The 17,217-nt window shown below is 38.8% G+C and overlaps 1 protein-coding gene and 1 long non-coding RNA gene across 6 annotated transcripts; one reads left to right on the forward strand and one right to left on the reverse strand.

The window, feature by feature from the left end:
- The first annotated feature begins 249 nt into the window (after positions 1–249).
- Positions 250–13,602, forward strand: LOC144629019 (uncharacterized). 5 transcript variants are annotated; one of them, XM_078487166.1, is made up of 8 exons: positions 250–367; positions 5,633–6,203; positions 7,340–7,785; positions 8,801–9,063; positions 9,933–10,195; positions 11,295–11,436; positions 12,435–12,558; positions 13,330–13,602. In XM_078487166.1, exons 2-8 carry the CDS (start codon positions 5,673–5,675, stop codon positions 13,433–13,435), a joined length of 1,875 nt encoding a protein of 624 aa, XP_078343292.1. In that variant the 5' UTR covers positions 250–367; positions 5,633–5,672; the 3' UTR covers positions 13,436–13,602. The 5 variants fall into 5 exon arrangements, with proteins under 5 accessions (XP_078343292.1, XP_078343294.1, XP_078343291.1 ...); XM_078487168.1 differs by having other exon boundaries at positions 262–367; positions 5,636–6,203; XM_078487165.1 differs by lacking the exon at positions 250–367 and adding an exon at positions 3,320–3,452.
- On the reverse strand, positions 12,777–13,376 carry LOC144629275 (uncharacterized). The gene is made up of 2 exons (XR_013566344.1): positions 13,244–13,376; positions 12,777–13,076 (listed from the first exon to the last, which is right to left on the reverse strand). It is a non-coding gene; the product is annotated as an uncharacterized LOC144629275 (long non-coding RNA).
- Positions 13,603–17,217: the final 3,615 nt, after the last annotated feature.

Below are 17,217 nucleotides of genomic sequence, written 5' to 3' on the forward strand. Positions count from 1 at the left end.
GCCAAACATAACAAGGAAAATGCTTGGGTCATTTTTATGATTTAAGCGATTGAAGTGCAAAATGTCAAGTTTCGATTGTAAAAACAAATCCCGGATATAAACACAGCACCAATGCGGCGCCATTTTGTCACCGGAAAGTTGAAGCGAAAAACTTTGCAACAACAACTAACCAATCAGAAAATAAAATTCATGTCATTTTTGACAACTTTGACACCGTTCTGACCGCGAGTTTTGTGGAGAAGTGTCTTTCACACACGAGGACCAGCCACGGCAAGGCGACAGAGCGAGCAGGCTGCGAAAGGCAAGCTTTGTGAGGGTTATTCAGAAGTAAAACTTCCTTTTTTATCGCCTTGGATCAGAGATAAAGGTGAGCACTGTAGCTTCAAACCGCCCTAGGAGTCAGAATGGCTGAGTGGTTTAGGTGCTTGCCTTGTAATCTGGAGCCCGCTCGAGGTCGAATTCAAGTGCTTGTAAGCTTATGTAGTTCTCTGAACTTTAGCTCAGCTTTGTCTAAAAAAAGCAATTGTTGGCTTTATACCGGGCACTTTCAATTCTAAACACACAACTAAATATGTTCATTTTCGATTTTGACATTTTTGAAGCCGGGTATATAAGCTTGGTAATTGTGAATTTCGCAGCGGAGTGCCTTCAACGACACGAGGTTCAGCCGGCCAAAAAGCGGGCGGGTTTCTTGAGGGAAAACTCCTTTTTTATCGCCTATTGAATCTATAAAAGCCCTTGCTTGAATTAAATCTGGAGTCAAAATGGCTGACTGGCGTTGTAATCTGGAGAACGAGGTCGGGTTCAAATCATTTATGTAATAGTCCAATTTGTTCTTTCGGCACCGGAAAAAGTTTGCTTTGCACTGATGAAGAAGTCAACGGGATGGCCTTATACCAGGCACTTTCGTTTCTTCAACAAATTGATTCTCTGTTCATTTGAAATGTTTGCTTCATGTTCAAGGCCCCACAGGTTGCAAGACTTCTAAACTCAAACCACGTATCTGAATTAGAAGCTTACTAAATAAGCTTAAAGTTGTTTTGACTTTTTAATACCTTTAGATTATCTACATGATAGAAGTGTAAACTCAAAAGAGCTAGGTATTCAGTAATTCTTATCTGAAAATAAGAACTATTGGAATTCATTTCAATCTCAAAAATTTGGTGCAAATTTCCCCGGTTAAAGCTTTCACTATACTAATTCACGCCTGCATCCTTTCCAGGAAAAATGTAAAGTTCTTTTTGTGGTTAAATTTCCATCTATCAAAGACATTCCATTATTCATGCAGGACATTTTTTAGGAATGATTTCATCTTTTGTTCTGTTTGAGTTTTTGTAATGTAACGTCCCCGCATTTAATTGGAACGGAAATTACAATAGTTATAAAAGAAGATACCTGCTAAAAATTCGTAGATTCTGTTACAAATAAAAAAGGAAACCTGACTAGAATATATTAGATAGTCAATTACTGCATTTTGAAATCATTACGTCATTTAAACATTAGTATAGATTAGACCACGTGGACAAAAATAGAGAAATCGAAAGTTTTGAGCGAAAACGAAAGATTTTGAAAAAATCGGGCGTTTTCTTTAGGCGAAATTTTAAGATTGTAGTACAATAATAAATAGATCAACTAAACAGAAAAAAAACTACTAGGCGCAAAATTCACAACATTCCAAATGAAAATCAAAGTTCTTGTTTGTAAGCCAATTAATTTTAATACATTAATATGGAAATCTATCGTGGGCGGTAAATTAGGAAGTATAAAACATCGCACGCTTGAAGCAATTTTGTTTCCATGCAAATTTAATTCGTTGTCAAAGTTTTTACTAGTATACCGTCTGTGGGGGTGAATTGAAATTAGCAATAGATTTAAAAACCTTCGTATTTTTTGAGTGAACTGGAAAAAAAAAGGACAACTTCAGTGTAAACGTCTTCGCACTATACGTGCCTTTTGTCATTTTCAATTCATATTTATATTCATTCATACGACGTAAGGGAATAAAATGTTATCATAATCCAATTGTTTTTTTTTTTTTTGCGTTGATTCAAGTAAACAAACATTCGGTTTTGTGCATTCTTACGCAATTGAAACCACTTAAAAACATGTAGTTTCCGCGTTTTTAAACGGCTTCCTAAGGGCGATGTGAAAACCATTTGCTGAGCATAGAAAAACAACATCAATTCAACAGCATTTCCGCTGTTTAAACTTGTCAGTTAAGGAAAATTTAATGCATGGTCGGATCAAAATCACCGTTCTTTTTGCTTAAAAATACTGACGAATAGTTGTCACCAAAATTGGCGACAAGAAGACAAGCTATTAAGAACAAGCGTGTTTGACTAACAATGCCATGGAAATGTAAACTAACTCAACAAAAAGTTTCGGAAACTTGCCTTTGATGCAGATTATTGTTAAACAATATTTAGAGAGCAAACAGAGTGAAGATCAGAATCTATTAAACAGTAAACCCGCAGAATTAAAACTTTTGAGAGATCGGTTGACAAAACGCCATTAAAGAAAGGGGAGGCTGTTTTGTGGCGGGACATCTTACAAAGAGCGGACGAGATTTGAAATTCTGATTTAGCACAGAAAAGGTGATAGAATATGAAACAAAAAGATTATATCCTGAAGCTTTACATGAATACCGGTAAGAATCTTCTATTTCTCTAAGCGCCCTTAGGCTAATTTACGTGTACTTGGATATTTTCTCTCTCATAGTAAAACTAACTGGCCTCGTACTTGTCTAAAGTTAGCAGCATACTAGACTGAGACAAAATGTTGGCTTCGGCTACGATTAGAAAATCGGTGAAGTCGCTTCACATGCAAATGTTAATTTTGAAAGTAAATATTCAGTTTGTTAATCGGTTCTTAGGTCTGTTCATTTTTGTGGCGAAGCAACGAAACCGCAAACGATTGGCGGTCATTGGCCCTAAAGCAAAACAAGCAAAAAAGAATCAAAAGAAACAATACGCCTTATTCATCAAGCGTAAAAAATGACAGTGTGGAATTAATAAGCGCAACAATAGACCTGAATTTACTTTCAGCGTATTTGAATTGATTTACATGCCCGAATTGGTTATGCTAATATGCTAATACAATCAGGTTTACTGTGAGAGATCATAGATCCTTTTGTATTCAGACCCTTTGAGAGATTTCTTTTGTTCCGTGCACGTGAGCATACATGTTAGCACCTCTGTTTCAAATATATTTCGCACCTTCTTATTGGTCCAGATGTGAATTTTCTGCTCTGTGATTGGCTGTTTGTTAATAGGACACATGAGACGTAAGGGGTATTTAAATATTCGCGGTTGATGAAAGTCAGAGTTTAGTGACAGCGAATTTTTTCTGCTAAGAGGGGTTTGCGAGCTCTCAGCGCTCTGTCGTCGATTTTCTTGCCGCAACAAAGCAGGTTTTGGCTGCTTTTCGTCCTCTAACATCGACTACAAGAAGTGGTAAGTTTTTAAATCGCTAATCATTCGATTTTAGCGTACTAACAGCATCGAATTTGTTAACTTCGAAAATGGTAACACAAGCCCGTAGATACGGCTTGTAGTTAGCTTAGGGGGCAGCTCGTTTCTCCAAGGAAATGATTGCAACTAAAAAGCGATCTTTTAGGCAAAGGCTTTCAGTAGATATAGCTTGAAATATTCTCTTTTTGGCTCGCATCTGATCGCGTGAATAAACCGCATGGAATATCATAAATACACGGCGGTGTGTTTTCCTCTTAGCGTTTCGTTTTATAGTTCATCTCTGGCATTTCTAGCAAGATGCTTCTTGTTCTTAAAACATCTTATCTGATTGTTATATTGGTATTTTCGATGCTGTCATTAACCAAGCTTCAAGTTTCTCGACCGAGAATCCATTCTACTCGATAATCAAAGAAAAATTCAAATAATTCCTCGATATGGTTTAAGTTCTTTGTGGGCGATCTAATGCATATTCACAACTTTTCTCAACAAAGCTGGCACATTAAGGACCAGTTTGCTCGATTTTTAAGCCTTTCTGGAGGAAATTTTGGTGAAAAACCTCGCTCACAGACTACAACAGTGGAAAATACCGCCAAATACAACAAAAAAGCTACGCAGAACTGCTTCTTGCTCACAGAAATCCATCGAGCGTTCTTTGTTATTGTAAGAAAATCTTTCAGGCGTTGAGGTGAGAAGAATCGAGTTGTTGTAGGAATTACTGCACATTTGTTTTTGCTCGATCCGTTTTCGTAGTGTGTTTAGATAGCATGATCATAAAAAATCTGCCTGGCAAGTATCTGATTAAAAAGTGCTGTAAAATTGAAGGGTAAAACCCGAGCAAAAGTTCTAACTTAGATCTTCATGCATAATTCTGAAATGCCACATGTCATTGCAAATTTGGTATCAATTTTTAATCTTACATGTAAAATACAAAGCATTGAAAATTCAGTAAAAATCAGCCACGGAGCTTCTACAAATCTTGCTGCCCAACTTGTAGATGTAAGCTCTATTTAGGAAAGCGCCGAAGGGATAACATTTCGGGCAGCTTTAGCTGCGAGCATTGAGGAAGGAATAGGCTAGCTGTGAAATTTGATGTTGGAAAATATTGTGTAGGTCTTGCAGGCGGCTTTTGGGTAAATTGTGGAACTCTGATTCTTTTTATGAACATTTTACTTCAGTTCAAGATGAGAAATAGCTGTAGTATTTCTGCAAAGACTACATCGTTCTTCACGAGAAGTAATTCGAGCCCAAAATGTCTTTTGAAGCCTTTTTCGAGGTTTCGTGCATATCGGATATCTCCGAGATCAAAACAAATTTTTATTCTGTAGGGTTCAAACAATAAAATAAACCATGAATTTTAAAATATCGCTTCTAAATTGGCCAAGCCTGTAGGAGTTTACCACATTAACATATCAATAAGGAATCGCTTTCTCTGAATTTAAACAAACATTTTTGCAAGGTTTTACTCCAAATGATGGGCGACTCTTGCACCCTATACCCGCTTTTTAGAAGATTTAACAGAACTATCCGGATTAATACATGTACCAAGTTATTCATCTTATAATTTTGTACGTTTTGCAGCCTCAAGAGCTCTCTACAAATGTCAAACATGGCGAAATAATGTTAAATTCTCTGATGTTTTATCCCTGCATTTGATAGTTTGCGGTCTAGTGAAGCAGTTAGCGTAGCCTCTGGCATTTGTGGAATGGCTCATATAGTTTTTCTCTCAGCCAATTAGTCTCGCATGCTTATAGAGATCTCAAATGACACTATTATGCCCTTAGGAAGGGATTTTAGTTCATACACTTACATTTTCTTGGGTCAAATGTCACTAGAACTGCTTAATCCCTCAGAGGGCCATCACTCAATAAAACGTGAAAAAAAAGAGCCAAATTTTGAATATAGTTTTATTGTAAGTTAACAATATCTGCAATATTTCTGGATACCGTTTTTTTTAATTCTTGGCTTGCAAATTAGGGAATTAATGCAAATTATGTGATTAATTTGATAGAAAATTCTAGGCAGCTACCTATCAGAGGATTAAATATTTTAATACAAATGCTTGAGAAATTGTTTAGATTGTAATATAGTACTTCAATAGTAAAATATAAATCTCTGCTAATAACTCTTAAAAGTGCTTAACCCCTACCCCCTTGCCTCCTTAGTAGTTCCGGACGATCTTCTTCTTCATCCTGAGAAGAGAAAATGCCTCCAGGAACAAAGAGAAGAAAGACCGAGGATTCTTGCGATGGGAGTTTTATAGGTGGCAGTCCACGTTATGTCACAAGACTTTTCCTCAGGGAGCGCAGAGCCAGTGGGATTGAAAGCATTGGACCATACTTTGGAAGCCTTCCTCCGGAGATGTTAAACCTTCTGTTTTCATACCTGGATGCACCAGGGTTATCATCCTTAGGAGCGACTTGCCGAGTTCTGGACTCTTATGCTAAGCGCATGTGGAAACCGCTATGTACAAGGCTAGGACTTGTCCACAAACCCACAGTATTAAGTGTCGCAAATCCTTTAAGTGAAGCATCAGCATTTTCATACGATAAAGCAGTTGAACTTTGCAGAGGCGAGAAGCGCTGGGAGATTATGGCAAAGAGGAATTGGTTGTATTCAAAGTGGAGGTGTGTGGTGTGCTATCGTAACTGCTCCCACCGAGTGGATGTTCATTTTGATGTGACACTCTGCGATAGCTGTCATCCTCTGTTTTATAGACGCAAATGTCATGCTAAGGTATGTAGAGCATTAGATCTCTCAAGGTTGATTATTCAGAAGTCTCATAAGATGTGTATACATGTATGTTTGTGGTTCAATTTTACCCTTGGTACAATTCTGGTATTTTCCTTTGTTCTGGGTCATGTATGGTAATATATGATAGTGAATATTTAACATTGGAAAATACCAAATTTTACGAAGGGTAAAATTGCACCACAACATACATACTGTATGTAAGAGCCCTTGGTGAAATCATAGCTACAGGTGACCCTGCTCCCAGCTTTATTTGTCAGAATGCTCCTAGTATTACATTGTACTCCTACCCATTTGTAGTGGGGGGAGAGGGGGGAAAGGTAACCTTGAGTCGAGGGGGTGGAGAACCCAGGGGGGAGGGACAAAGACGGGAGACGAAGGGGGCAAACAAGACCCAAAAACCAAGGGCCCAACAAACCAAAACCAGACAAACCCACAACCAAAACATGTGGACACAGACGGCAGCACCCAGAATGAGATGAAACCAAAACTCCCCAAAAAACGCCCCACCCCAAAAACCCGGAATCAAAAAAGAACCCAAAAACCTGATCATCCCCGTCACAAACGAGACCCCCCCCCCCGGGGTGGAGAATTTGCAGGGTTTAGCAGGAGCCAGGGAGGGTAGGTAGTGGTTTATTTCCCAAGGTAGTGTAAATCGGGAGAGATACCATAAACTTGTGCAGCAGTGAGTAATATTTTGCAAGAAAAAAGGCAGAAAATTTAAGGTAATAACCACTTAAGACTTACGAAGGGGTGTGGGAGGGGTGGTGGCCTAATGGTTAGTGCGCTGGACTCCAGATTGAGCATTCAGGGTTCGAGCCCTGGCCAGCCGGCACTGCATTGCATTCTTGAGCAAGACACTTAACTCTCATAGTGCCTATCGGCAAATTTACTGCTAGGGGGTAACCCATAGATGGACTAGCATCCCATCCAGGGATCCAGTATACCTTATTCTTTTTTTTCATGTGAAATTTTATCCAGATTTAAGTCCTCTTTCAGCGGGTGAAATTAGCTGGCAGCCGGCCCTTAGCGACCTTCCCTGCCATTAAATTGGGTAAAAGCAAACTTTAAAGGCAATCTAATGTATTAAGAGAATTAATTTCCTGTTTTCTTTTTGGTAGGAGCAATTCAGTTTGACAGAGAGAGACCTCAGGACTATAGACAATGACTCTTATGAATTCTTAGTATCTGATCTTATGACTATTGCAAGAAGGAAATATGGCAGCCGAGAAGCATTACAAGAAAGACTTAACCACAAACAACGGCAGAAGAACATGAGAGAGGCCGAGAAGCAATGTGCTTTAGTTCAAAGGGAGAGGGAAGTTTTAAGAGCGCTAGAAAGCTTGAATAGCTCATACAGTGATATAGAAACTGTTGACGCACGTTGCATGCCTTATGTTAGCACGCCAGCAAGCTACCAGTATGCTCCACAGCAGTCAGCGGAGGATGCGGCTAAATGGCTTATTGGGTGGAAGAACAGGCAAGAGACGCGACAAAAGCTGCTTGTGGCAGAGATTGAGGCAAGGTCGTCACGATGCAAAGGCTGTAGAGCACGCTATGATTACCGGTCAGTATGTACTGTTGTTATTGACCAAGTGAGTGGTCCGTATGTAGAAATATTGACCATTTTGTGTTCATATGGACTGAGATGAAATCAAGGTCCACTAAGAAAAAAAGACTGGACACATTGAGACTAAAAATGCGAGGCAGGGCGTGCGAGGAGGCAGAACCCACTCGGAAAAGGCAACTGCAGTACCTAGCTAACTTGACATGTGAGGCAACAGAGTGAAGGCAAAAGATGGATTGCATGCCTCGCGCCCGCACTTGTGAGGACCCACCACATTCAAAAAATTAAAGCAATTTTTTCGACATTGAAAAAGGCTACTACAATATTGACAAACTTGTGAATGGATGATCGTGTGAGCATTTTTAAAAAAAAAGCTGGATTGCTCATTTAACTGATAAGATCATCCTGACTTTGCTTTTAGCAGAAAAATAAACTACATGTAAAATACTGATTGTCAAATCCTAATTTGGGAATGTTTAGAATATAGCCTAGAGTAAGCACACTCTGATTGGCTAAAACCCAACTTTTTATTTATCAAGTCTTCTACAAGTAAAACTTGAGATGAAGCTTTAATTTTTCTATTTCTTTAATCCTTTAAGGGACTATGTCAGGGGACCATGCGCGAAAAAGTGGAGGCAACACCAAACATATCCACACGGACAACGGAGAATCAGCAGGCAAAAAAAATGCAATCTGTCCACCGGCACCCGCGCCGGCAGCGATAGTGCTCAAGCCGTGACATAGGGCAGCGACACAAAAAAGGCGGCGAAAATCTGGTAAAACCCAGACAAAGTCCCCTTAAGACCCAGTAGTGACCAACAGCAATTTTCTCCTCACAGTATCAATACTAAATCAAGAGAAGAGGTTATGAGAATTAATATTAAAATGGTCACCAATGGGATGTTGCTTTGAACATTTAAAAAATTCTCCCAACAATGCTATAAGTAAATGTATGAAGCTCAGTCAGGAGAATTTGTATGTGGATATTGGTCTAAAGTAATTGTTATAACTGTAGATCTCTCTCCAGGCTGCCCTCAGCAACAAAGTGCACACACGTTCTAGAAGAGAATGCCTCACAGTTGATGGGAAAAATCAAGGATAATTTTCACCATGACATTGTTCATTACACTCGCCACGGACAGCTGTCGATGGAGACTGGCGTGTACGACATGGAACATCGCTCAGCGCAAGAGCTCTTCTTGAGAAATGAGAGAAGAACAAAATTGATGGAGGAACTGCAAGCCAAGAAAGCAGAGTGGCCTTCCATTCTTACTAATGGTATGTGCTTGAAAAGGAGCGAGCCAAGTGGCGCAGCGCCGGAGCATCCCGGCCAGCAAAGCAGCAGGAGAACACCCCCCGGATGGGAGCAGTCCAGCAGGGAACCCCCCAGCAAGCGGACAAACACGGGTGGAGAGAGGAAGAAGGGGCAGAACAACACAGGACCCGGCCAGGGCGAACCCAGAGGCGGAGGGGAGCAACCGAGGCCACGCGCCTCCCACATGTGAATGTGCAATGAAGCATCTATAATAATGTGAAGTCTACATACAGTATATGTGAAAGGGGAAAAACGGGGACAGGGGGTACTCTTTATTTTTGGGTGGGGGTGTGCCGAGTCAGGACACAGTGTGAGCCAGTGAGGCATGCAAGCCAGAAATCCCTTATCCCAATATAGAGGCTAACCACAAGTGACCTAAGCTATTACTGTTGGCTAACTGCAGTGCTATTTTAGCAAAACCAACGTGTTATTTAGGCTACCTTATTGTTACTTATTTTCGCGAAAATTTATTTTCATCATTTTTTATTGTATTTTTTTTTATGTAAATTATGGTTTTTGGCCAAATCGCAAAAATTGAGTCACGCGAAAATATGCCTGTTCCATTTTCTTGAAATTAAGTTCCCACAAAAATAAGTAACAACAAGGTAACCAAAATGACTTGCATGGCTCGCTGGCTCGCAGATTGTCTGGACCAGGTGTGCCACTTGGATCTGAAAGCCTTACCCTATACCAGACCATGTTCAGCTGAAATATTTGCAACCCTAGACTAGACACTGAAATCCCTACCCTATCCCAGTTTTCCTTAAGGAAGCCTGTTCCCAGGCTCGAACTGACCCTTAGAAAACCATTGAATTTTTTCTCATCCAAACAGGACAAAAAGATGCCATGAACTGTAACTATGCACAAGACTTCATCTACAAGGGCGTGGCTGTACTGGACAGTGATGGAAACAAGTGTCGTCTGCGTAACGCCAAGGATGTCGCCAGGGTGATTTTAGCAAAGGCGCATGGGTGGGACTCAAGATATGCAGAAGTACTGGCCGAGTTGGAAAAGAAGGGATTTTATCCACCATTCGACAAGCTGAAACTCGAGGGCCAGTTGTTGATGGATGACTTTGTTGAAAGCTCTGTAGTGGTAAGAAAAGCTCTCTACTTATAATACCGGGTACTTGTTATTATTATTAGAGAGCTTAAGCATCAATGACGGCAACGTTTGGTGAAAAATGAATTTTATATTTTACTTAAGAATCTTGCAATTTTCCAGACCTATTCCTGCTTATTTTATTTTTTAAAGGAACTATGTCACAGGACGAGACTGTTGTGAGGCCGACTTACCTTGAACTCAAGAAAGAGAGTCAAGAGAGAGGGGACGACTGCCCGCGAATCGTCCCCAGCCACGCAGCCAAGATGCCATTAAGTAGTGCGCACAAATGGACAAGGCGGAAAGTGGAAATCGAAAATCAGTGCCATAGTCTTTGAGAACTAGCTCCCGTTGAATATTGTTCAGAGAGAGCATTCAACCCCAAATAGAAAAAAACAAAAATTAGCTGTTGTGGCTGACGTTGTCCAAAATACGCAGAATTTAGTTATTTCATGTTGTTGTTCTGCAGAGAACTGCTAGGTTCAAAATGTACCTGCAGTTATTATACTGCTCATACTTTTGTTTGGTGACATTCTCATCGCTGTTGTCCTCGCAGTTTGCTTAAGCTCCCTATTAAGTAACATGGGCATACCTCACACTTTTACCCAGTGGACACACTCAGTTGCACCCACCCCCTAGCCCCCTTCGATTGATTAATTAATTCCAGTTGATATTAGTTATTTAATTAATTAAAATGACTATCAGGAATTATTAAGCAAGTGAGGGAGGGAAGGAGTGAAATTGGCCATCTTCACTACAACTTGGAATTTTCTCATTTTAAAATGGACCATTATTTTTATGGTTTCTATGACACAATACTATAGTTTGGCTGTGCAAAAATTTGGTAAAATCCATGACAAAGCCCCTTTAAGACCCTTTAAGAAAAGAGTGACCAATGTCAAATTTCTCCTCAGGATATCAATACTAAATCAAGAGAAGAGGTTATGAGAATTAATGAAATGGTCACCTAAGGAAATAGCTTTGAACTTTTAACAAGTGCTCCCAAAAATGCTAAAAGAAAATGTATGGGGATCAGTTGGGAGAATTTGTATGTGGATACTGGAGCTTAACATTTTTTTACATGTATTGACAGGTTCACGGTGATAACATCATCGCTTGTTCAGCCACTGAAGTTGCTGACAGAATAGCAGTGATTGAAGGTTTAGAAGAGGAGCAGAAGTCCTCCGCGGCTCAGAGATGTGCAAGGATCTATGCTGAATGCAACCGTAAACCTGGTTAGTTCACAAAATTTAATGGTAAATGCCACAGCGTACACTGTTGTGTTATGGATGCATGCAGGAGGTTGCTATGTACGAGACTTTGTTGATATGCAGCTTTAAACTTTCAAATTCATTGGAAGAAAATGAAAGAAAAGCTTTGATGATTGCCATGTGGGATTCCGATACATCAGCTATAGATACATCATGCAGCTACCTTCTTTGTTTTTTGTGTAATGCCTGCAGGAGGTTATAAAAACAATTCATGTATGTTGAAGGAGTTCTGAGTCTCAAATTCACTGGAAGAAAATAAGAAGAAAAGTAGAAAAAAGCTTGTGCAAAATTGTTACACTTCCTTTTTCCTGCGTTGACTGCTTGTGCCATGTGGCATCACGTCAGCATTCCCGCTCAAGTTGAAGATATTTGTCAGCGTGAACCCACGGGCAAATAGTAGACCCTAAATAATGTTATTACCCAATCAGAGCCAGAGCAACCCATAGCCAGAAACACTCGCATTGACAGTTTTAGTACACTAGGTGGTTATATTTATAACGATCCTGGACTATTATTTTAAAATTTCTGTTGACACTGAAACAGGGTTCGATACTTTTTTGAGCTTTTGAAATTCCATGACTTTCCATGACCTTTTCAAAGACTTTTCATGGCCTTAATTTGTTTACTGAGATTTTTCTTGGAAATTTTATAAAAAAATATTTTTCATATGGGGTACAGGTACGTTTTTTACCCTTTTCCTCAGAAAAAATAACCTACCTAATTAATTTTGTACAATCAATACCATTTTCCATGACTTTCCATGACCCACACTTAAATTCCATGACTTTCCAGGCCTGGAAAATGAAAATTTAAAATTCTATGACTTTCAAGGTTTTCCATGACCCGTATGAACCCTGTGAAATGTTTTTTAACTTTTGAAGTTACACAAAATCCCCATAATCAACAGAAAGCTACATGTATATTATGTGAAAATGACTTTTAAACCTTTGTTTGATTTGTAGATATAAATGCACTAAGACAATCAAGGAGAAACAGTTTAGTGAAAAGTTTGCACATTAAGTCTTTCTCAGAATGTGGACCAAGTACAAACCGACAGTGGTCCCCAGCGCATGAGTACGTCAACTGGTAAGTTCCAACATTAGACAATGATTACCAGTCAGGTAACTATTATTTAGAAAATTAACGCTTGTGTTTATTAACTAAAGGTATTTGAAATTAATGTGCTTAATTAAAGCGGATAAAAGAAAAAATTACTTCCCAATAAAGGAAATATTATAAATGCAAAAGAGAGGGTAACATTTCAAAATAAAGGAAATTAACGCAATGTACACAAAGAAAAACACTTGTTGAGACAACAAGAACAAGTTTATTTCAACACCAGGCTTATAATCCAAGACAGAAATAATGTTTGTGATACTCTAGCCAAACGTATGGGTTAAGCGGAGGAATTTGACCACTTTGAGCATTCTTCACAGTTTTAGTGATATCGGTAGATTTTCACCCTAATAAAATATTGCTTTTTCCTTGGATATTAGAACAACTGGACTGTATTGAGAAATTGGAGCCAAAATAATGGAAAAAAAGGTCGCGGAAATTAACGCTCCGCTTAATTGACACCACGGAAATTAATGTTAACAAAAATTCTAGAGAAAATGTTATATTTAACAGTACACGTGTGTGATGATCAATGATCCAACATCTTCACCCCAGGGAGACCACTGACCTGCCCCTGTGTGGCAAGCCAGGGAGAGGACGGGGGAGGTGGCGACCGTGGCCCTGAAGGCCAAGCAAGGATCGCGATGTTTATCACTTTTATAGTACACATGTCTCTTCAGCAAATCTCACCACACATGCAAAATTGTAAATTTAACATTATTTTTAATTTGCCCTTTGTAGTGGAACAACAACATCGCTATTTGGATACAAGCTGACGACACCTGAAGCAGTATCCTCTCTGATTAGACTGAAAAGAGAGATTCACACTCAAACCAAGATGCTTTAGAATGTACCATAAGCACTAAATAATTTTGTATGAATGGGTTGGATACCATTTTGATGTTTAGGTTAGAAATGGTTTGATTGGTTAACGTGACATCTTTAAGCTTGAAGATATACAAGTAGATGTAAATTACAAAAAGGGCACAGTTGATACTGTGTCGCAAATTTGTAGACTTCGTGTAGGGAGTAAACACGTTTCATACCACTCCCTGAGGTGTTAGGTTGGAATTGGAAAAAAATAAACACTAATTAAATCAGACCAAATAATGGACAAAAGGGAGACAACCAAAGGAATAGCAGAGATTCGTGAAAGCATTAGTTAACTTTGAATGATAGATCAGTTTGAAGCTGATTTTAGACTTTTGCTGAATAGAAATGGCTAGATGCATTTAGCTGTGGATTCTAAAATGTCCACAAAGTTTTTTTTTGCAGAGCAAACTAATATAAATTTCTCAATGTGCATTTCCAAAAAATATCCATACCCACCCCATGGAAATTAATAAAGTCATTGGAAATTCCAAGGCGATGGGGGGTCTCAAAAGCCAAAATTTTTTAAGGAAAGTATGGGGCTTAACTGGAATTTCCAGAGGGGTATTCAAACCAAAAAACCTTTCTGTGGGAGGGGTATGGATATTTTCTGGAACAACGCAATTTGTGATAATGGGATATAGAATTATTTTACAATTGTATTATTCCTCGCGAAGCGAGGCCGAAGGCCGAGCGTAGCGGGGTGTATAATTTTGTCCCTCAAAGGGATCAGGCGGGATGAAATCTCGTGTGGAGTTTACGGTCATATATATATATATATATATTTATTTATTTGTGAGCTTGGTGTGTGGCGGAAATGACGTCACACGGCCGCCGCGTGCTGGTGGCCTAATGGTAAGGCGTCGAACTTGAAATCAGATCTTCGGGACTGAGGGCGCGGGTTCGAATCCGGCTAGGCTTTTTTTTTTTTTTTTTTTTTTTTCCTTATTTTTTTTGTGGGTTCGAATCCTGAGCCTTTCATTTTTATCGTTTTTCTTTTCGGATTAAAATAACACTGATTTCCACATAATACTCCCTCAACGCCTATTCAGGCTATAAACCTTTCATCGCCATCAAGGGCGCGCGGGCGGAGGCTTCGAATCCTCCTGCCGTTCGTTCTTCTTTTTTTAATGCCCTCAAATAAATGTCCAAAATGCGACTATCCAATAATTTGTCGATGATTTTGAAAATAGCCTGCGCTTCCCAACGCTTCATACCTCTTTACGAACCAGAAAAAGCCACCATCTTTAAAGCGGAGTAGACCCTGGGAACGAGGGTGTCGCGGCCGTGCCCGTTGAAATAAAATTTCTAACAAATATATCTTCCTGTCTACTGTGGAAAATTGAATATGTACAATTCAATTAATGTTCAACTTCAAATAATCCACTCCTTATTTATAATTATAACACCCCCCCCCCCCCTCCCCAACCCAGAGCTTCGCGAGGCCCTGCGAGTCACGTATTACTAGTTGTTGCTCTATGATAATGTACATATGTTGCGTTAAGGTTGTGAGGGTACGGTTGTCCATAGTCGTGTTTAGTTCAGAACATGGCTGTTAAATTTTATAATGTCCAGCTTCTGGACAAGATACATTTCGCTTGTTTGAGTGTTTGATCATGAAAAATTGAAAGAGTTGATTTTATAGGTGGAATTAATTTGATGACTTTGAAGAATGGACAAAAATTAATATTTAGTTTATATTATTATTATTATAAATTTGAAAGAACTTAAAGCAATACTTCGGTGGATTTATTTGCCACATACACGTATAGTCGTCACATTTGCCCGTTGGGATTTTTATTGTTTTTTAGCTTAAAAACAATATAAAATTCCAACGAGAAAATGCAACGGCTTTTTGTGTATGTTGCAAATAAAAACGCCATTCATTTCTGATTCAAATTTAATATATATTTGTGCTGTTTTCTATGTCTAAAATATCTGTATCAAAATAATTATGTTCAAGGCCATGAATTTTTTGCTAATTGATGTAAATTACAGCTCAACTTTACGCAACAAAACCATACATAAACAATAGGGGTGGTGAATGGCAAAATTTTAGCCAAATTTCAGGGGTCTCGTCGTCTCGAATTTTTCTTTGACGCCTTCTCGGAGTTTCGATTTCTTTTGCAAGGCTAAAAAGGTCTCGGGCTTACAGAAAAGATATCAGTCTCGTCGTCTCGCAAAGTCTCGCATTTACCATTCAACCCCCCTAACAATCAAAGATATTGACATCAAAACACTTCTTTTTCTCCTTATTCTTAACAAGAGCCCAGTGCAGAACTCCTCCTATACTATGAATTAATTATTTATTTGCTGAATGTTATTACCATATTGTTACAAAACTTCTTTGAAAGTCTTAAAATGTAAAATATGTTAAAACTGTTATCAATGGAACTAAAGTTAACTGTTTACAAATTCTTTATCTGAGTACTACATTGCGTGTATTTTTCTTTTCTTAACACTTGGACCAAGTGAATCTTTACTGTCTTAGCTGTTTAAAAACTGTACAGAGAACCACTAGAATTTTTCTACTACAAATCAGAACATTTTTGTACTAAAATCTATGCAAAGAGGTTATCCATTTGTTCATAACCACAATGTAAAGCAAGTAGGGCTACGACTCCAGTAGAACTCTATTTTGTTCAGTTTAATATCTGAATCATAAGTATAGCGGTAAATTCTAAAGGTGTTGTCTGTGTTGCAGCTTATCAAATTGCTTGGCAAGTTATGCAGTTTAAAGTTGATCAAGATGTTAGAATTTATTGACATTTACACAAATGTAACATCTTTAGATTTGTTAGAAAGTATTTGACTCGGCAATAGAGATAAAGATTCATACAAAAATGTTAGAAGATTCTTCATAATATTGTTCATCATTGTTGCAATTCAAAGCGAACCTGTCCATGGAATAAACTCCATTGTTTGAATTTCCTGTTGTGTGTTGTTTTAAATTGTTTACATCTGGCATACCTTATTTACTCGAATAAGTGCCGCGGCGCTTATTAAATTTTTCGCACTTCAAATGGGGCGCTTATCTGAGGGCGACACTTATTTGAGGGCGGTGCTTATTTAGAATTTGGACACGACAAAGAATCTTATCTTTTACAGTAACTGAAAAAAGCGTCTTTTAATTGTCAGTATTCGTCTCTTGCTGAAGTGCTAGCTGTCCTGGCAAAGTATGCGGCCTTCACAACATTTGCAGAACAACATATTGTAAGAATGTTGGATAGAAAAACTAATGGGAGAGCGATTCTGAACAATCACTTTCGATGGAAAGAAATGTCCAAGTTTCTATTAAAGTGGCTTTGTAGGACTTGTAGTGTTGTTTTTAGTTAAACGAAATTCCTCGAATAAACGACGCATCGCCGGGACTGCGGCGCTTATTTGGGGGCGGCGCTTATTAACTTTTTTGTCCAGAATGCGGTGCTTATTCGAGGGCGGGGCTTATTCGAGTAAATACGGTGCGCACAAGGTGCAAGAAGATGATGAGTGACTTTTTGGGGTGATTTTTTCCATTCAAAAGTGTCTGAATTTTTTGCATGCAGTCTTCATTTTTTTTTGTGGGGGGAGGGGGGTGGAATGTACTTGCTCAAAGACAGGCACTTTTGAAAGGAAAAAATTCACCCCCAAAAGTCACTTAGCATGTTCTTCCTTCAAGCCATGTAATTTTCAATATTTGTACGATAAAGGTTGGGGAGGGATCTGTAAAAAAAGTCTGTAGTGTTCAGTAAAGTTCATAATATTGATCACTTGGTTAAG

Source organism: Oculina patagonica, chromosome 10, assembly GCF_052425735.1.
Source record: "Oculina patagonica isolate OP01 chromosome 10, crgOcupat, whole genome shotgun sequence".
NCBI lineage: Eukaryota > Metazoa > Cnidaria > Anthozoa > Scleractinia > Oculinidae > Oculina > Oculina patagonica.

Coding starts and splice junctions, on each gene's coding strand:
- LOC144629019 (XM_078487166.1), top strand. CDS start 5,673: ATGCCTCCAGGAACAAAGAGAAGAAAGACCGAGGATTCTTGCGATGGG. Junction 10,196..11,294: donor TTGTTGAAAGCTCTGTAGTG/GTAAGAAAAGCT, acceptor ATGTATTGACAG/GTTCACGGTGATAACATCAT. Junction 11,437..12,434: donor TGAATGCAACCGTAAACCTG/GTTAGTTCACAA, acceptor TTTGATTTGTAG/ATATAAATGCACTAAGACAA.